The 21625-nt window shown below is 38.7% G+C and overlaps 1 protein-coding gene across 4 annotated transcripts in view; it reads left to right on the top strand.

Annotated features, from left to right (window-relative positions):
• The window catches only part of RAB3GAP2 (RAB3 GTPase activating non-catalytic protein subunit 2), a 79631-nt gene that overhangs the window by 38553 nt on the left and 19453 nt on the right, over positions 1-21625 (top strand). For all 4 annotated transcript variants that reach the window (XM_039530783.1, XM_039530782.1, XM_039530781.1 and 1 more), the window contains 14 exons: positions 2152-2250; positions 3153-3301; positions 4547-4626; positions 4730-4819; positions 5768-5907; positions 7933-8149; positions 8544-8687; positions 9088-9170; positions 10239-10303; positions 10676-10766; positions 14128-14255; positions 16849-17062; positions 18458-18555; positions 20913-21018. In XM_039530783.1, coding sequence (XP_039386717.1) covers positions 2152-2250; positions 3153-3301; positions 4547-4626; positions 4730-4819; positions 5768-5907; positions 7933-8149; positions 8544-8687; positions 9088-9170; positions 10239-10303; positions 10676-10766; positions 14128-14255; positions 16849-17062; positions 18458-18555; positions 20913-21018 — 1704 coding nt within the window. The remainder of the gene's footprint in view (positions 1-2151; positions 2251-3152; positions 3302-4546; positions 4627-4729; positions 4820-5767; positions 5908-7932; positions 8150-8543; positions 8688-9087; positions 9171-10238; positions 10304-10675; positions 10767-14127; positions 14256-16848; positions 17063-18457; positions 18556-20912; positions 21019-21625) is intronic.

Below are 21625 nucleotides of genomic sequence, written 5' to 3'. Positions count from 1 at the left end.
ATGGAGTGGATTGCGGTTCTGAGTTACGATGTTTCGACTTATGACACAATTTTCAGGAACTAATTATGTCGTAAATCCAATACTGCCTGTACTTTCAGAAGGCTGTCTGTTACATTGTATGTTAATACAAAATCATTTAAAATTCCTGTTAATTGTATCTGACTGGAGTAGAAGCCAATATGGTTTGTCAGTTTTATACAGCTTATAGTTATGTGAAGGAAAATATTTTTGAGAAATACACTTCCTCAGAACACAGCTTGCTTGAGGATGTTGACTGGAGAAGATTTGACTTGCTAGTACACAGCCATCTTAGATGCACCTTATCAATGTCTAGAGGGGTCAGCACAGTGATCACGTAGTGATTTTTGTTTTAGTTGAGTATTTTTCCTTTTAGGAAAGGTTTTGAGAGGTGCTGACATAACAGTGATTCTCTGTGGGCAGATGCTCTTCATGTGTTAATGGTTGATATCCTTACACTTTAAGATATGAAAAACCCTGAAGGCTGTTTTAGCTCTTTCTGTGAAGGAAAAATGCTTACTCATTTCAATCTTTTTGACAACCTGCCCTGCTGATTACCTTGATTTCTTTTATTATTAATTCTTGGGATGCTGGGTAATCCAAGGGTGCTGCACCTTGGGAACTGATCAGTTTCCTGGGGTTAAGGGAGAACCATCAAATAATGGAGTGCTGGGTGGAGGGAGGGTTTCTCACTGCTGGGAGATGGGCTTAATCAAAAGCTTGCACTGAGTCCTAATTTTGCCTCTTACTGTGCTCCAACTCTGTTGCCTGTTCTCAATCTGTGCCTTGCACCAGGAACCAGTGATAGGGAATGGACACATTGCTAAGCCAGGAGTAGAGAGGAACCATAATGGAGCTGCCAGCATGGGAGCATCAGGAATTGTGGGGCCAACAGCACTGTTAGGTTAAGGCTGGTACTGTGCTAGGAGAGGGCTGGTTCCTCTGGGGCTCAGGAGAGGAGAGTATTTCCATGCAGGGCAAGGAAGAGTGAAGGCTCCCATCCGTTCAGCTAAGAACCAAGAGAGTCATTGAACAAGGTCAGGTGCCAATTCAGGGAGGTGCCCTAATGACCCCACAGACACCCCTTGAGACCTTTGTGCAGAACTACACTGAGGACTAGTGTTCCTTTTTATACTGTGTCCCACCAGCCAAGGCAGAGACCCTAATTCTAACTATAGCCTCTTCCTGCCACCAGAGCGCATAGCCTTTCTGTTACTGTCTGAGAAATTATCACTGTTCACAAATGAGAGCAATTAGATCTATCCACACTTAAATGTTTGCAATAAAAGCACTCCAGTATCTTTCACATGCTAATCCCTTGCATATGCGTTGTCCTAAATTTGCAGACAGGTTGCAACTCAAGTATAACTAAAGCATACTGTGGCATATCCTGTGAATGTGGATCTTTGTAGGACCTGCTTACTTATGTTATGCACAAGACTGTTTCCCGGAATGACACTCACTACCAGGAGAAGGACCAATATTGTTCTGGAACTGATACAGAAACCATTTATTAAACCATAAATAACTGATCAGATAAACAAATTATCTCCATTAATTTATTTTGGACTTTATAAATATAACTGGATGTTGTGAACAAAAATTTGCCCAGCTAAATTTTAAGTGTCTTAATTTCAGCAAAATGGAAAAAATGTTCATAATCTAATTTTGTGCAGTATGTCCTTAAATGAGGGGGAGGGATAGCTCAGTGGTTTGAGCATTGGCCTGCTAAATCCAGGGTTGTGAGTTCAATCCTTGAGGGGGCCACTTAGGGATCTAGGGCAAAAATCAGTACTTGGTCCTGCTAGTGAAGGCAGTGGGCTGGACTCAATGACCCTTCAGGGTCCCTTCCAGTTCTAGGAGATAGGTATATCTCCATTATTTAAATTTAATTTTTTTTTATTTAAAAAAGTCTGACAATGCTTCTATGAAAACCTATAGGTAAAGTTATTGTATGTAATGTCTTATTAATCACAATACTAAATGATTTTCCACTGGCATTTCCCTTAGTGTTCACTCTGTTGTTACTGACCATATAAAGCATTGTAGCATGAGCTGACATGACACAATATTGAAGTTAAAGAAATCTAATAGCTTTTTACTTATGTCTCAATTTTTATAACAAATTGGCAGCTGCAGCATCGGGCAATGAGAACATACAACCCCCACCATTAGCCTATAAGAAGTGGGGTTTGCAAGATGTGGACACCATAGTTGACCATGCCAGTGTGGGTAAGCATTACCATTTATCTTCAAACATTCAACTGGATGAAACCTCTTTTGTCAGTGCTGTAAGACTAAGGGATTACCATGCATGTTGGAGTATTGATCTATGGTAAGATTTGGATGGAAACGTATAGCTCTTAGCTGAAGAAGGTTAAAGGATGAGCTTAAGAGCATCAGAAGGCTTTGATTCTCCCATTAGAGGAAATAGTGGCTGTGTATGGTCTCTGTTCTTCCTTTCTCTTTTGAAAGGGGGCAGCCTGATACCAAGTTTGAGTGAGACTGGGTCAGACTCAGTGTCCTCCTGTGTGGTGGATTAAAGGACTGTCTGGCAGGAAGGATAAAAACCAGTGCAGACCTTGCCTGCAGCAGAGGGAGCAGGACACTTAAAGGTTCAGATGACTTATTTCCAGAGGTGACATAGCAGGCCTCTATTCTCTTTCCACACTATGACTCTGGGGATATGAGGATGTTTGCTTGTCTCCAGGCCTCCATCACAGACAGGCAAATAGTTGAGGGTGACAGACCAGGCCCCCTCTACTTGCCTTTGCAGAAAGGAAGGAGAGAGGTGGGCTCTCAAAAACTAAAAACGGAAACCTTTAAAATTAAAACACATCGCAAGTAGGTTTTTTTGTTGCATCTACTGGGTTTGTTTGAAATAAAAATGGTCAGTTGATTCCAAATCTTGGTATGTGGCTTCCTTACTAAAATGTATAATCCGTTTTAGATATCCAATAATACAGCTAGATATAGTGTGTAAGAAGCCAGATGTGAATGAAGTCGGAGCTTGTCTTTCTAGAGTTATGACTGTTCAGCCAAGGATGCATGAGTAGACTTAGAATTCAAGAGTCTGAAATACCCATTTATATTGAGTTTACATGACTGTTAAGTATTTTTTTTTTCTGATTTAGGTATCATGACTCTGTCTCCTTTTGATCAAATGAAGACTGCCTCCAATATAGGTGGTTATAATGCAGCTATAAAGAATAGTCCACCTACTATGTCTCAGTACATTACTGTAGGCTCCAATCCTTTCACTGGTTTCTTTTATGCCCTGGAGGTATGTATGTATTATGAAATAGGCATGATAAAAGAATCAGTTTGTCCCAAGTAACAGATGAGAGAATTAATATCCTTTTCTTTTTCATATTTTTTAAAAAAAAGGCTGTTTTTGAAGAATACTTCTGTGCAGGTTTTTTTCCTTCAGTCTTCAGAATTTACCTATAATTAGGAAAAATCCCTTTGGGTTGCAATAGTTTCTTTGTGAAATGTGCTCCAGGTTCCTGCCATCCAAGACCTCTTAACTTTTAAAAAATCTTAAATAAAAACATTTAATATAGAAATTTTTTTTTTAATATTAATTTTGTTAGTTGAGACTGTCTTCCACTAACTACTCTTTCATGGTTAAGGAAATAAACTTAAAAATAGATCACATGTCAATCCAATTTTCAAATTCTTTTGGATTCTGGAGGTACTTGGCCTTTGACCCTGTTATATCAAGGCACTGGGAGTGTTCTGTAGCCTGATGTCCTCTTGCCCCAGTTTGTTTTTTACTTTATTTGTAGTCATTGTAGTAGAGAATTAAAATTATTTTGCTTGCCATGACCCTTTCACAAAATATTTATGTACTCTTTATGTATTGGTAAAAAAGCCTGGCTATATTTATGTTCCTGTTTATCAACTGTATATTTGAACCATACAAGACAGAGTGTAATCTCATTATCTAGATCAACAAGGTAACAAAACCAAAGCACTATCAGAATGTTGAGCAGCTAAATTTTTGAAAAACATTTGTGAGAAAATGTACTTATTTTGGTGTCAATAAGGGACCCAACACCATAGAACCAGCTTGCTCTCCATGAAGCATCATAGACAGTAGTTTTTAACCTTTGCTGTAGCACCATATACTATTAGGTGACCAGAGATTCTCAGTGGGCCTCTGAAACAGCAAGTTGGGACTTGGAGGTGTGGAATGACATCCTTCTAGGGGCATTGAATTGAGATCTTGCTGAACCTCTAGCTCCTTTCCTAGTACTGGGCCTATGAGGCCTACATAGCTGAGATCATCTGTAGTTTTTCTACCTGACTGAGAAACTATCACATGCTTGTATTGAAAATTAATGTGGATGATGTGAAATTTGGCAACATCTCTTTCAAGACTTTGGCTGCAGTGCATTTTTTTCTTTTTCATTGCTGGAGTTAGTGTTTAGTGTGTTTCAGCACTTGAGCTCTCATTATGTGGTGATAAGAGACATTAAGGAATTATCTTGTTGCTTTTTATGAATGCTTTTGTTTTTTCCTTCAGGGTAGCACGCAGCCATTGTTGTCTCACGTTGCATTAGCAGTCGCTAGTAAACTGACTTCAGCATTATTTAATGCTGCCAGGTAATGAAATGCAAAATAAAGTGTGGTTTTGATTTAGTTTTAACTTGTGTGTCTTAAGTTGTGCAGTCATTGGCATTCTGATGATCATTTTTTCTGTTGCAAGTGGCTGGCTTGGTTGGAAGAGTAAACATGAAGAAGAGGCTGTTCAAAAGCAGAAACCAAAAGTTGAACCTGCTACCCCTTTAGCTGTGAGGCAAGTTTGACACTACTCCTCAATTGCTCTGAAGCTCTGTTCCTTGATTGTCTTGAATAGTTTTTGAAAGTGGTAATCTTGTGCTGGGATTTTTTTTAAATGTGAGTTTGGTTTCAGTTGATTTAGTTTATAAATGGAATTAATTTAATGATCTCTACTTAACTCTCAGTATGCATTTGTTCACCACCTCCTCCCCCCCCTCCCCCTCCCCCCAAAAAAGAAAGAAAACAAACCCCTGCCTAGTTTAGCAGCAGGAGAATCACTGTTGAGTAGGTTAAGTACTAGAACATGAGGCCTAAAGTTTACAATTCAGGTGACTCAACAGAGCGGTATGAGCAATCTTGTAAATGCTCTTACGGTACAAAATGCTTTGCATGCAAGGATGTAAAAGTTCCTTACAATAACTTACAGGCATAATCCTCATTTTACTGTTAAGGAAACTGGAGCACAGAGAAGTGTGACTTGCCTAGTGGTTCAGAAAAAGACAGCAACAAACTGAAAAATTAAATCCAGTTCTCCTGATTCCTAGCCCCTGCTCTAAACACTAGGACCATGCTGTGTCTCCAGGTATGCCTGGCTGTGGTCAGCAATAGGAAAGAATCAACAAGATCACCTGTTGCAGAGACTCCTTGCATGCCAAGGCACTAGGGACATTAAACATACTTTGCCTGCTCTCGGAACTTATACGGGACCTTTCATGTTATATCAGTTTATAATATGATTATAGTGAAACTTTCTTAAAGTTGCAAGGTCTCAAAGTAAATAAAAGCACAAAATTTTGTAATAGCAAAATGCTCCTTCTGTTTTTGTTAACAAAAACAAATCACCCACCCTTTTTGACATTCTAGAAAAAAGTATTTCTCTAATCCTGCAAAAGGTACTGTTCATAATTATAAAGTAATTAATGTAGTGTCTTTTGATATTCGTTAACTGAGTGCTTGATTTCAGGTTTGGACTTCCAGATTCCCGGCGCCATGGTGAAAGCATATGTCTGTCTCCATGTCACATGTTGGCAGCAGTAACTGATGACTTTGGAAGAGTTCTTTTACTGGATGTTACACGAGGACTTGCCATTCGCATGTGGAAAGGTACATGTTGGAATATATCAATAAAACAATTAGTTTTCTTGGAAATGGTGTGGCTGTTTATGTGCAATTTGGCCTAGAATTCTGAGTATTTTGGCCTTTATCATGGCACTTGTTGTTGTTCTGATCTCTCAAACCGATTTAATATAAATTCAAGGGTGGCAGAGTTATAGAACCGGACCGTAAAATATTGGTGGCATCTACAGTAAGGGTTTAATCAACAACCTCAGAAACTGAGTTGTATTTCCTGAATTTCCATTTCTAGACCTTACCACAGCATGCAGCAGCTGATCCAGTAGCTCTCTTGAAGAGTTTTGAGCTCATTTATTCAAGATGTGTGCAGCTCCAGTTTCTTCTTTCTCTCAGTTGAGAGACGAAGCAGCAGCATTTGGTTCCCCTACCTTATGCGCCACAAAAAGGATGAGAAATTCACTAGGAAGGACAGACAGTTCCACATGCTTACTGCTTTGTTGCGTCAGCGTCTCTCGCAGGCTGTTCCAAGCGATCAGTCTCATCTCTCTGCCCGAGCTGTTCTGTGGGAAATAGGAGATGCAGATGTTGCCATCTCCAAGACTCCAACAGCAATCACAACCAATATTACAACCCCTGGATAGGACTTGTAGAAGAAAATTTTTTGTACACACACACACCCGCCCCGCCCCTTTATGCTTGGACCTGGTTTCTGTGAAGTTTCAAATATCTCTAGCAGCACTCTGTCCTTCCACTGCCCTAATAGTGTAAACACAGTATTCCATCCATGTCACTTCTCCCTCTCCCACTCAAGGTTACTTTAGCCCAGAGATACTGACTTTCCTGAATCAAGTCTACAGGGAAATCATAGTGGAGTTTCATTTCTCTCCAGACAGCAATTGTAATTGGCTCAATGCTGTGGAGAGGTCTAAGAAGGGAAACCAAAACAGGAGTCAATCAGGAATGATGGAAATCAAATTTGCAAGCAAACATTCTCATATTCTTGTTGATGCACTGAGCACAAGTACATGCGCTATATTCAGGGAACTCCACTAGAACTCGGGGTGGGGTAGGGTGAAGGAACCTTTATTTCCACAGTCCCCACAGGCTGCTTAGCTTCTCTGTTTCAGCTACCGTAGCATAATGATTGCAGTCTCCTTGTATCTCCTGTGCATTCCTTTCCCCTGTAGTTTGGGTTTATCTGGTGCTTCTCATTAGTTCAGATATACACATTCACCATTTTTCTCTTCTGTGTTACTGATCTTTCCATATTACCTTTAACACCTTTCCGTGATCAAGTTTTTGGTTTTGTTTTGTTTGTTTTTTTACTATCTTTATTTTTTTTTCACTTGAATAAGCATTTACTAAACAAACAGTTTGGTCTGCTAAGTTTCCCAGCATTTACAGAAAGTTGCTTAAACCTGTTTGTTAATAAAGGGTGATGTGAGCCACACGTGCTTGGGCTCTCTCTCTCTCTTCCCCCTCCCCAAGTCCTTTTGTTGTAAACTGCTAACAAATGTTTAACAACTGAATGTTTTGCATGCATTTTCTATTGAGACAAGCACATGGTAAGGAGATAGTCAACTGAAATTATACTTTTCTCTTCACGTATTCCACAAACACTTTAGAAAACTCCCAATTAAATTATACTTCAGTTTTAAAACTTGTTTTGTGTACTAATTGTAATGTGGCTTGGGAGGGTTTGTTGAGGTCACTAGTGTGTGCTAAATCCCACATACAATCCTGGTGACTTGATCACGTTTGCACTGGCTGGGAAGACATCCCATTTTCTGTGTCAGAAGAGCTTGGTTGGGGAGAGAAAGAGAAATTGGTCCAATCAATGTGTTAGAGAAGTAAATGGGAGTAACGATATGCAGGTTGGGAAAAGGTGCTTATATTACTGTTAAATAGCATTTAGGTGGTCACAATAAAAATTTTTGGGAGGGTACAATAGCCTTCCACCCAACACTTATATAAACCCTGTTTCAGGAGCAGGCAGTTTTCAATTGTGTGTGTTTGTATAAACTAGTTGACTAATTCCTGTCCTTTCTTACAAAGGATATCGTGATGCACAAATTGGTTGGATTCAGACTGTAGAAGACCTTCATGAAAGAGAAGCTGAAAAGATGGATTTTTCTCCTTTTGGAAGTACTCGAAGTCCAAGTAGAGTGGCTCAATTTCTTGTGATCTATGCTCCAAGAAGAGGAATCCTGGAAGTGTGGAGCACTCAACAAGGACCCCGGGTTGGTGCCTTCAATGTGGGGAAACACTGTAGGTAAGAAATGCTTAGCATCTTGACATGTTGACAAGTACGCTGTGCTAGTGGGGTAAATAAGTGTGTAACAGACATTTCCTGCCTCTCAGGCAGTCTTATTCCAATACCCACAATGACAAGTGCTAGTAGACTGGTTTTGAATTGCTGACTATGCCTCTGATACTGCTTGAATGCAGTGCAGAGCGCTCTTATTTATGAACGAAGATGTTTCCTTTTCCCTCTCCACTGCTAACCCTCCAGCTAATCTTTGCTAATCACTAATTAGATGTTCTGATGTTTTTCATTAGTTGTGCTGAGCCCTGGTTGCGTGAAATTATTCCTTGTGTCTTATACAAAAAATGCATTTTGGTAACTTCAGTGTTCATTGTCATGGCCATATCTGTGTGTGTTTCAGGTTGCTGTATCCTGGCTATAAAATAATGGGTTTAAACAATATGACCAGTCAAGGTTGGCAGTCTCAGACGTACCAGATCTGTCTTGTTGATCCAGTGTCTGGAAGCATAAAAACTGTTCATGTACCTTTCCATTTAGCACTAAGGTAAGGTTAGCTGCGTTTTACATAATAATCTACCTTAACTGTCTCTTCCTAACGGAAGTCTTTTGATAGAGTTTTTAGTTCCAGAGGGCCAGAATTTGTGATTCTTTCCCATGCTGAGTAGTGCATTACTCCAAGAGTAGTCTCTCGCACTTGTGTGGAGTAAGGTGTACTCAGTGTGAGTAATGATGGTGGAATCTGGCCCTTGGAAAATGAAATGTCTGATTATTTTATATGACTTAATACTTGAGTTTTAGAATAGCTAGTAACTGTTCTAATTTCATGTCAGAGTGAACAAAAAATGCTTTCACCAATGATGTAATTTAGAACTAACAAACATAAAGTTTGCAGACAGAACTTTTTTACTGAGTGTTTATATGAGATATTTAAAAATCTTTTTCAGTGATAAAAAGAGTGAACGAGCAAAAGATATGCATCTAGTGAAGAAGTTAAGTGCTTTACTCAAAGCTAAAACCTCAAATCTGGGTAGGTTTCTCCTAAATGTTTGTTTCTTAATGTCTCACCTACTGAATCTCACAATGTGCACCCTGTATTCCTAGTGTATGTCTATATCATACATTAACATCTGTAGATTTTGCCATCTTAATGTTCGATAGGTGTAAGTGAGTTTGTTTGCATATTGAAAAGAGACCTGCAAACTTACTATTCAAATTTATGTTAAAATCAGGTTAGAATTGTGCTGAGTGTTTAAAAAATGTTCAGTAGAATTATGAATTTCTTAATTCTATTTTACCAAGAACAAAAAACCCAGCAATGTTGGAGATGTGCTGTATCTGGGGAGTGTTGGGGGGCAGGAAATAATTCCTCTTGAAGGGTTCAGTAGTGTATGTGATGTGAGCAGCAGCAGCTGACTCGCTCAGTGGATGTGGATTGACTCAGGACACCTGCTATGACAAGGTTCAGTTGTATTAAAAGTGAGGTTCCCCCACAGGGCAGTATGCTCCTAGTGCATACTGGCATGAGTTATACCCTGACTTTTGCAAATCGTCTGTATATTTTTAAAAGGCTCCTTGGGTGAGATGCCCTCTTTACAAAGAGCCAGCACAAGCCCAGTTCACCACTTAAGTCCTAATTGAGCTCTATTTTGAGAGCTTAAATGGTGCATAGCGTCCATGCTTTCCATCTGCATGGGGTAGGAGGGATTTTACCTTTTGTGTATAGACACCCTTGTTCCTATATGTAATTTTTTCTTACAGAAGAGGCAAATCTGGAATGATACATGCCTCTCAGGTTCTGAGAGACAAGGTGGTTGAGGTAATATCTATTATTGGACCAACTGCTGTTACTTCTGATATTACCTCACCCACCTTGTGTGTCTCATATCCTGGGACCAACACAGCTACAAGTACAACACTGCAAACAGTCGGTGTGAGTTTTTTCCAAGTTAATGGTGGCAGTTAGTCCAGTCATGTCAAACCAAACAATTAAAATGTAAATAAGTGTACATCTTCACTGTGGGCAGAATGACTTGCTTTTCAAGCATGTTTTCCGTGTTGAAAATATGAATTAATGACTTGATCATCTTTGTTGCAGACATGGTTGAAGCTGAAGCAAAGGAATTAATTCTTGATATTAAATACCCTGCTACAAAAAAACAGGTGACTATTGAGAGAGTTTCAGTCTCAGAAAGAATTTCACGTGATCAGACTTGGGTATAAAGCCATTAACCTTTCACAATTTTCATAACAATTCTGTCCATAGTTTCTAATTGACAAAGCTTAAGTTCTTGCTTTACAGAATTGTTTATTTTATTTTTTCTATAACAGTATATAGAAGTCATGTTGATTTATAACTTCACTGCAGGATCCATTTGTGCTGTAAGGGGTAAAACCTTTATAGTGCAAATATGTGTAGCGGAAATAGTAACTAAAAAATACTCTGACTTTGTTATGGGCTTCCTTAAACGCTTCAACAGTAATGTGAAGCAAAAGGAATGGAAATACTTCATTTTGTTAAATTTCTGCTAACAGGCTTTGGAAAGCATATTGGCAAGTGAACGTGTACCACTCACTGCGCTCTCAAACATCACTCAGACTTTGATGGACACCTTAAAAAACCAGGGTAAGTGGAAGCTGATTTTGTAATTATGCAGACCACAGTCTATCCCTGGTGTGGCTTGAAGTGAGACTACTGCTGTGAGGCCAGGAGAATATCTATCATGGGTATTCACTGCTTCATCAAGCTTGGTCTGTTTGGCTTTTCTGCCAGATAGAGCAAGAAGTTCCTTTTGTAGAGGTTTTTGTTCCCCTGCCTGCATCAGCTTGCTAGTGAGCACCCCCTCCAGCACTTGCCATGTATCTGTAATGCAAGAATTACTTCAGTATATTTTTGAAATCTGTGATGGGTTGAATGAGTCCATGCATTATGTATATTTTGTAAATGCAAGAAACATAAACTGCTTTCATATAAATGCAAATATAGATTAACATATATACACACACACACCCATCGATATATTCCTTTCCTATATGTTTACATACATTGACTTGCAAATAATGCTATCATATGTTTCAGCATCTTCACCAAGGTTCTATTTTGTATATATTAGTAAAATAAACTGGGCTCAATTCCCACTCCCTCCCCCCTGCAGTAATCCTGTTGTATAGGACAGGAGCCTCCACAAGGTTCCACCTTATGGAGCTCCCTCTTCAGTTTTCCCCCTTCTTTAGGAAGGAAATTAGGGTCTGGCTCCTTTAACCCTTCAAATTTTTGGATTCACTGAATGCACTGAACCATGGTCACAGGTTTTGTGCCACTGATACGGTTGTAGATCTACCTGCTGCTTCCCTTCTCCTCCTTGTTGGCAGCATGGCTTGACTGGTCTTGCACTTCTAGGTCTTTCTAAACTGGGGGCTGTCTCCACAGCTTCCCTTAAGGGTAGGTTTCGCAGGCCAAAGAAATGCATTTGTTCAGAATTCTGACAGATGGCAGAAGGTGAAATAACCCAACATAACTCCTCCATGGAAACTATTGAAATGCATTCTTGGATTCCATTGTTTTTGGGGGGTATGACTAGGTCTTGAGGGATGGAACAGGAGAAGAGTCTGTCTCTGTGAAATCACTTTCAGACGCATAGCGAACTTTCCAGCATAAGATAATGTTCATCCTGTAGTTGTTGTTTTGCATGGACGCCATTTCACACTGTGAGGAGGAGCAGCTGAGCCCTTGGCAGTGTAGTTCACAGCAGATGTATTACTGCAGGAGGTGCACAGAGGCCCTGAGTAAACAGAATTTGCCTGTGGATCCCAGATTGCTTGTGGGTTAGGAGGGCCTGTCCCTGGCCACTTTTGTAGTGAGGGATCCATTCTCTTCCTCCCCCTCCTCCCCCCCGATGATGTGGCAGTCTGTGTAACTTCAGAGCTGTGGAATTAAATAGGAGTTTTTCCATTGACTTTAATGGGGCCAGGATTTCACCCTTGGAGTGTTCTGCCCAACTTTAACCTGCCTTGATCAGGGCAAGATCTGACTTTAAATAGCTAGTGTATCTACTCAAATATGAAGTCCTAAAAATACAGACTCTTCTGAAAAACTATTTTCACATGAGTTGGAAAATGTATACCTCCATTTTCATTTTGTATTTATTGAGTCCTCTTTGTTAGCTTGTGTGTGCTTTATGCTCTGTCCCCTCATTTTCCATCTGCACTGTATTCCCTGCCTGGTCACAGTAAAGAACAAATTTGTCTCCTAGTTTGGCTGTGTATCTGCCAGTAATACTGTGGCTAAATGGCTATTCTGAACCAGATGATGGACTGTATGAATGCTGCTATTGTAGGAAAAGGTCAATTGGTTAGCTGTACCAAACTGTTCAGGCTTCCTTTTTGGTTCCAGGATTTTTAATAGCAGAGTATCTGAGAAATGGCTGAGCTTCATAGAGAGAAAATTGTACACTGGGAATTCATTTGAGCGCACAAATGGTTTGTTCAGAGACAAATCTTTGTACAGAAAAGTCAGTTTAGAATCTTTGGTTTATGTCCTTTAACGTCAGGTAAATTAATTCATCATTAAATACGATATTGGGTCTGTCGCAGGTAGTGCTTAGCAAATGTTGTTCTTAAGACTTGGTTTCCCACATATGCAGATTAAGAAAGTAGGGAGACAAGGTGGGTGAGGTAATATTTTTTATTGGACCAACTTCTGGTAGTGAGATAGACAAGCTTTCAAGCTCACACAGATCTCTTCTTCAGGTCTGGGAAACGTACACTCTATGTCACAGCTGAATACAAGGTGGATGAGATTACTTAGCATAAGTAAACACATTTCAAGGGACCATTCAAGGTGAAGTAAGAAAGTAGACATACATCAAATGACATATTTTTTTGTTACCTAATCTCATTGTGTAGATTCATTATCTTGTTCTTCAGTTTAGGCCTTAGCAGGTAGAAGACAAACTGAGTGAGCTTGCATGCTGCGTTAATAACTCAACAACCTAGAAAGAGTCCTAACTGCAGATGTTGGCATCTGTTTTGGGCGTTCTTGTAACTGACTGCTTCTGCACTTGTTTTGAAATTGCAGGAACCGTTACGCAAATTATACTGAGATGTTGAATTGTGTGTTTCATGTTGCTTCACAAATGTGAGTTACTATATAAATTGAAAAACAGCCTCCCTTAGTTTGGTGTTTCCATTGTGCCTTTCAATTTTCACAAGAAGTTGAGCTGTAAATATGCTCTTTTCGTTTGATAAAAAAAGAAAACAAAGCACTTAATTTTTTTAGTCAAATTAACTATTACTGTGTTGAGGTATTAGTGCTTTTTAAAATTCTAAACTCTAGGTTGATATGAATTGCATGTGTGTTCTCTGGCTGCCATAGTTTTTCTAGTTGTTTTCCCAAACTCTGAAGAATTACAAATATCAGGGGATTTCTACTGATTTTTGTTAACATGGTTTCTGTTTTATCACTGAAAGACAATAATGCCCATTGTGCTTCCTTAATTTTAGTCTTGGAAACTTTATTTGCAGCTTTTTATTATGGGATTTATCATATTCACATATTGGCAGCATGATAAGAGAGACTAAAATTCACGCAGCATTGTAGTTTGCAAGGTACATGCAACTTGTGTTTGTTTTTAAAAGAATAATTACTTGAAGATTGCTATCTATGGCATCCTGCATTTCCCTGATTTTTACATGCTAGTGCACAAGAAATCCTCTACAGTGGCTTTGTGTTCAGTGTCCCATTGCAGCCCTTTTCTTGTTAAAAATAAGCCTGATATACTTTTTGCTTTTGGGCAAAAATCATCCTTGCTTTAACTTGCCATGGATTAAACATTGTCTCGTGAGCAACAGTGCGTTGAAAACATTACACTGGAATATATATCATCTAACTCCTTTATAAGAGTTTAATGAAACTAGAAAGAACATTTCACAGCTCCAGTACACTCATTCATTCAGACTAATCTGCATCTTTATTTCTCTCTCTCCAGAGTTTGTGTGTGTTGATGAAGGGTTGCTCCAGTTTTGTGCAAATAAGTTAAAGCTGCTGCATCTATATGAGTCAGTCAGCAAACTGAATTCTTTGAGCATGCAGCAAAGCACTCTGCTCTCTGATAATGTAAGTAATGTCAAAACTTCTTTCTGTGAAAGAATTAACCATTTAGCAGGTAGATTAAATGGAAAATTACTAGGGCTGTCAAGCGATTGAAAAAATTAATCCCGCTGTTAAACAATAATAGAATACCATTTATTTAAATATTTTTTGATGTTTGTTTTCCACATTTTCAAATATATTTATTTCAGTTACAACACAGAATACAAAGTGTACAATGCTCACTTTCTATATTATTTTTATTACAAATATTTGCACTGTAAAAAAGAAACAAAATAAATATTTTTCAGTTCCCCTAATACAAGTACTGTAGTGCAATCTCTTTATCATGAAAGTTGAATTTAGGAATGTAGAATTATGTACAAAATAACTGCTCTCAAAAATAAAACAATGTAAAAACTTTAAAGCCTACAAGTCCACTCAGTCCAACTTCTTGGTCAGTCAATTGCTAAGACAAACAAGTTTGTTTACTTTTGAGGGAGATAATGCTGCCCACTTCTTATTTACAATGTCACCTGAAAGTGAGAACAGGTGATTGCATAGCACTATAGTAGGCGGAGTTACAAGATATTTATGTGCCAGATATGTTAAACGTTCATATGCCCCTTCATGCTTTGACCACCATTCCAGGGCACATGCGTCCATGCTGATGACAGGTTCTGCTCGATAACGATCCAAAGCAGTGCGGACTGACGCATGTTCATGTTCATTTTCATCATTTAAGTCAGATGCCACCAGCAGAAGGTTGATTTTCTTTTATGGTGGTTCAGGTTCTGTAGTTTCTGCATTGGAGTGTTGCTCTTTTAAGACTTCTGAAAGCATGCTCCACACCTCATCCCTCTTAGATTTTTGGAAGGCACTTGATTCTTGAACCTTGAGTCGAATACTGTAGCTATCTTTGGAAATCTCACATTGGTACCATCTTTGCATTTTATGAAATCTGCAATGAAAGTGTTCTTAAAATGAACATGTGCTGCATCATCATCCGAGACTTCTATAACATGAATTATATAGCAGAATGTGGGTAAAACAGAGAGCAGGAGACATACAATTCTCCTCCAAGGAGTTCAGTCACAAATTTAATTAACACATTTTTTTAATGAGCATCATCAGCATGGAAGCATGTCCTCTGGAATGGCGGCCGAAGCATGAAGGGGCATATGAATATTTAACATATCTGTCACATAAATATCTTGCAACTCCGCCTACAAAAGTGCCATGCGATCGCTGTTCTCACTTTCAGGTGATGTAAATAAGAAGCAGGCAGCCTTATCGCCTGTAAATGTAAACAAACTTGTTAGTCTTAGCCATTGGCTGAACAAGAAATAGGACTAAGTGGACTTGTAGGTGCTGAAGTTTTACTGTTTTATTTTTGAGTGCAGTTATATAATAAACAAAATCTACATTTGTCAGTTGCACTTTCATGATAAAGAGATTGCATTACAGTACTTGTATGAGGTAAATTGAAAAATACTATGTTTGGTTTACAAATATTTCCATTGTGAAAATGATGTTAAAAGATAATATAAAGTGAGCACTATACACTTGGTATTTTGTGTTGTAACTGAAATCAATATATTTGAAAATGTACAAAAACATCCTAAAATATTTAATACATTTCAATTGGTATTCTATTATTGTTTAACAGTTCATAATTACAGTTTTAATCTATTTTTTAATTGTGATTAATTTTTTTAGTTAATCACGTAAGTTAACTGTGATTAAATTGACAGCCCTGAAAATTACACATTTTGGGAGTTGGAGATGAAGACCATAGGATGGCAGAACTGGTGCAAAAACACTTAAATACCTGGTTAGGGCACCTTCTGTTCAATGATCTCATGTGCTGTGCAAATGCTAATTAATTGAGCCTCCTAAAAACATTGTTAGGGCTTGTCTACACTTAACAGAGGATTGACGCTGTGGTGATTGATGCATTGGCGGTCGATTTAGCAGGTCTAGTGAAGACACGCTAAAGTGACCCCCAATTTCTCTCCTGTTGACTTCTGTACTCAGCCTGAGAAGTAAGAAAGAGGAGTTGATGAGAGAGCGTCAACTGTTGACATTGCATAGTTTGGACCCTGCGGTAAGTAGATCTAAGCTACGTCGATTTGAGTTACGCTATTTGCGTAACTCAAATTGCATAGCTTAGATCGACTTTTCCCTTTAGTGTACACAAGGCCTTAGTCGCTTAATGTGTGAGACAGAGCCAGGAATAGAACTCATTGGAGTCTTTGTCTGTAGGGCAGAAGGCTTTTCTTCCTCCTTTTTAGGAGGAGGAATTAGTTCTGGAAACTAACTTGTGACCAAATCTGCCCTGTGTCTAGTACTTTAAATAGATGTACAAAATGTTCTACTTCATATTTTGGGTTACTTTTAGTATCATTACAGAAGTCTCTATGTATACACTGAACTTAGGCATTACAGAACCTTGCAATTTGCAAGGTGGCTGCTTTCTCAAGGATTTTTGGCTAATTAAAAAAAACTAGTCACGTACAGCAGAGAGAAATTGGATGTGGGGAATAAGTATGTTATATCTCCAAATATAAACTTACATAGGGTCATTATTTACTGTAGTTTTAATCTTTCTGCTTTTAAGGATTTGGCTAAACTACTCAGGCTGGATGAAAAAGAGTTTGCTAGGCTCCAGACGTTATTGGAAAACTACAAGCAAGAGAACACCCAAACCACCGTTCGATTTGCTGATGACAAAGATGGTATATTGCCTGTGAAAATGTTCTTGGAGTATTTAGAATGTGAAAAGGACATGATTCTAGTGAAGAAACTAGATGAAGGAGAATATGTGGCTTTAGGTAAGAGGTCTTGAAGAACTAGTGTTTGCCAGATTAATGCTTTGTTCTGTTTTAGTCTAACTTTAAAACCTTGGTAAGACAGGGCTGAAAACATTTACTGGATGGACATTTACTAGCCAGAGGACTACAGTTATTAATTAGACACCGAAATAAAAGAAGGCAGAGGTTCTCCAGTTAGATCAAGGGGCATTGCTAGGGCAAGAAACCCATACTTTCTCCTTAGCTGCAGGGCACAGGGTGCTGGAATTCCCATCAGTGTGTTGCCTCTCAACCTCCTGTACCAAGCTGCCTCCTTGGAGTGAGAAGGAAAGTATTTCTCAACTGCCCACCTGTCTCACTCCCTCTGCCCACCTGCAAAGGGCACCTCATATTAGCAGATATCAAATTAGGCCCTTCTGTCCAACTGTTTAACATATACCAAATTAGCATATTTGTGAGACAAATGGCTCATGAGAGGAACTGGAGCTGAAGAATTCCAGGGGTGCCTACCTTTGTCTGTGTGAACACCAAAGGCCCTTTCTAGGGTAGCCGAGAATCTACTTCTGTGGACTTCTCCTCTGTCTCCTCCAAAATATTGTACTTGGGTTTTAAAACCAGGACAGAGTCACCAAGTGTCTCGCTGACCATAACCACCAATAGACAAGCTGTCTCAATAACTGAGGTACTGTAAGCTAGTGGTATAAATAATGACAACAAAACATAAACCATAATGTAAACTTTCTCCTGAGTTTAGCTTTGTTTCCTAGAAGAGAGCCCCTGTGCCCCTACTTCCCTCTGCCTCAGACACATCCAACCATTTGTATACTAATAGGACTCTCATGATCTGACACCAGAGTGAGTCAGCAAAAATTTCTCCGGTTCTCTATGCTGGGTCCTAAAACATGCCACCATGGCGCACAGGCATGGATTATTTGGCAGCTAAATTTGCTTTCATACATATTCTACTTTTTAAACTCGTCTCTAAATTGAATGATAATACGTATAATCTGAACTGGTACAATCTGTTTTACATTGTTATATAGCTGTTTGTCCACATACTCTACTTGCCTTCCCTTCTTCCTTGTTTTTGGAAAAAAAAGAAGTAAGAGTAAAATAGTCATTCCAAACAGTGCTGCTCTGTGTATCCCACTTCCTGATAGACAAGGAGATACTTCCAGACAACTATCTATGGATCCACAGGCTCCCCACCAGCCAAAGAAAGGCTGTGATCTGGGCAGGTCAGCGAGCCTTTCCTTCTTCCTTCCCAGGAAAGTTAAAAATATTAGGATATTCCACTGTTTGCTTAAAGCTCCCTTGCCTTAAGTCCAGTAAGTTCTGATCTGTCTAGTGAACAGGTCATCTGCATGTTGAGTGTTTGATCATTGTAGATGTAGTTGATGTGTTGTTTGTTTTTAGGGAGCTTTTTTTTCTGGAAATGTTTGTGTGGAGAGAGTTCCACAGAGGAAATGTGCCATACACTGGAGTCTGCAGGATTTAGCCCTCAGTTATTATTGGTAAGATACTGATTTAATTGTGTTTCCTGCTTTTTACCGAAAATATTCATGAATTTAAACATGTCAATGATGAAAAAATTTCCCAATTTACAGTATTGACCTTTAAGCACTGGGTATAACCATGTACACTTAGCAATTTAGCGTCTGACCTTCTGCCCTTTTTCAGGTCCGTAAATCCCTCAGAAGGTTTCTAACCATCAGAGGAGTGAAGTTCTGGAACAGCCTTCCAAGGGGAGTAGTGGGGGCAAAAGACCTATCTGGCTTCAAGACTAAGCTTGATAAGTTTATGGAGGGGATGGTATGATGGGCTAGCCTAATTTTGGCAATTAATTGATCTTTGATTATTAGCAGGTAAATATGCCCAATGGTCTGTGATGGGATGTTAGATGGGTTACATTAACCTTAGAGTTACATTAACCTTAGAGAGCTGCAAATAGTGAACACAGCATATCTAGTGGCAAATAGATTAGATTTTTAAAAAATCTTTTGATAATCTACATAATAGGTAGGTAGATTTATATATAGGGTATGAGTTTCTTTAAGCTGACAATGTCTCTTTAGAGTAAAGGCAGTACAATAGGCTATGTCCCACTTTAGGGTCCTGACAGACCCTCATGTTCAAGAAAAAAAAATCATTGGCTTGTTATGAAATGCACAGACCATTTTTTATAGTGCAGAGTAGATATTTTGTCTGTTTTTTCTCCTGCTTTTTTTCCCTCCTGTAACCTCTGCTGCTAAGTTTTACCTCCAAAGCAGGTGTAATTAAAGGCAAGTGAGGTTTTAACAGATTACTAAGGCCTTAACCTATAATTAAAAGTTTGGCAGTATAGCTATATTGGCAAAATGCTTGTAGTATAGATGCTAAATAAAAAGCTCTTCCTTGCAGGTGTAAGGTGCAAGTGGAATAAGCCCTACAGTACAAGCACTTTTATGCCGGTATTCGTGTGTCTACAGTAGGGCTTTTGCTAGGATAGAAAAAATTGCAGGAAAAAAATAACACAACTAACCAACATTGCTTTTCTGGCCAAAGCTTCTAGCTTCTCCAGAAAAGAAGATCTGGCCTCAGTCTTCTGTAGGATTTAATATTCCTAATGTCTAATTTAGTCATTTTTCAGAGTTGAATCACTTCTATTTGCCATTTGTATTTTGCAAGTTGCAAGTATTGTATTCCATTTATGTAACCTTTATGAAGGTAGAGTATCAGTCTGTGTGTTCATGAAGTGAGAGTCTGCCAGAGAGCAGCAGTTTGCCATAATCTCTGTAGTAGTTTTGGGGCTATTGCTAGAGGGAATCAGTCAGCATCTTGTGTCCAAATAAACATGAATACCATTACTTGCCATTTTGGAAAGATCACAAGACTACTAAAGCTTAATGTAAAGTAACTGCCTTCTGTAATTTATAAGTTTGTTCAACTACACACACAAGAAATTTCTTAATTAGCATTGCACTATGATGTTCAGAACATCTAAACTAGCTATTTCTCAACTTTTCTGTTGTTTTGCATGAGTATTAGGAATTGTGACTCTTGATACCAAAGGGTTAATTGAATCCAAATATACTTCGGAGTCTATAGAGTAATTAGCTGGGTTGAGAAGGTGATGTAATAGTTAAACTGATCTTTCAGTCTCTAATATTAAATGCTTAAAACCCTTGTATTACCTTTTAATAATCTTAATATACCGTCCTCTACAAATAACTACTTGTTTAGCTAACATTCATTACTTGCCTTACTATAACTCCTTTAATTTTAGAAAACAATTTATTTGATCAGTGATTTCCCCCCTCCACTTCCACTCCTCCCCCAAAAAAAAACAAAAAACACACCAAAAAACAACCAAATCCTGGTTTGGCTTCTGTACTATGTGTGTACTTTTAACTTCAACTACATATACTCATTTCTTGCAGCCTATGTTCATGGTCTCTTGCATGTTTCATCATCTTCTAACTCTGGCACTTTCCTATCCCAGACTTATGACTGAAGCACTGATCTTAATCTTTTCTCGTTTTAAGAAATTGCTGCTCCCTGCCTTTATTTTGCAATCGGTATAATAACCTGATACTAATTTTGTCCAGGTTGAGATTGGGTGTTTTACTGAAATTGTCTGTCTGCCAGTTCATGAGAGGAGTTTGTCCCAGAGGATCTTTTTTTTTGTAATTGAAAGATTGCTGATATGTGGTACTGTTACACTTAAAAGCATTGTCATGTGACATATCGTCTGCAGCACACCAATAAACTCTTTGTGTTGCTGTATTATAACATCGTTCCAGGGATCATACATTTTCACTCAACCCTAAGGAGTTATGTTGGAGAAAATACAACCTTTGATGTAATAAATATTCCACTTTTTTCCCCCCAGTCTCTGCTTCTCAGTGTGTGGCTTTCCAAGGAAAAAGATATCCTAGATGAACCACAGTCTATCTGCTGTCTTCACACTACGCTGTCCCTTCTGAGCAAAATGAAAGGTGAAATACACATTCAGAATCTTAAAATGTCACTGTCAGATAAAACTAGTATTCGTGGTGGTAAGAAACATGCCATTTTGGCAATCTGTACTGCTCTGTAAATAAAGCAAACCCAGCTAAATATTGCTTGATTGCATTTTATAATAAGCAAGTCATAGGGTTATTTGAAAGTACAATTCAAGACTGTTTCCCCTTACAGTGACTGGAAGATTTGAAATTTTGGCTTGGATCCATAGAAACACAGAGATTTAAGGACTTTGGTTCCAGTGTCGTCAGTTTGAAGTGATTGATGTTTCTGGAGGGATTTCCTTTTCTTAAAAAAAAAAATATATATATATTTTTTCTTTTAACAATATCCCTTTTCAAACCATGTCCCATTCTCTCTACAAGCCACCGCCTTGGCTTTTGAGAACAGTCCTGTAGTGGAGTGCATTTGGGGTTTTTCCCCCTCAAAAGTTCTTGATCCTGCGCCTGATGTGTGTGGTGGTTGTTTTTATCCATACTTGTTAATTATCCCCCTCCTATTCAAGCCTTCCAGAATGCCTTTGTTCAGCCCCATTACTACAACTACAACATCCATTTTGAGATCCTTGCTCTGGAGCATGTA

The sequence above is a fragment of the Mauremys reevesii genome, linkage group 3 (genome assembly GCF_016161935.1).
Source record: "Mauremys reevesii isolate NIE-2019 linkage group 3, ASM1616193v1, whole genome shotgun sequence".
Taxonomy (NCBI): Eukaryota; Metazoa; Chordata; order Testudines; family Geoemydidae; genus Mauremys; species Mauremys reevesii.
This window is presented reverse-complemented; position numbering and strand designations above follow the sequence as displayed.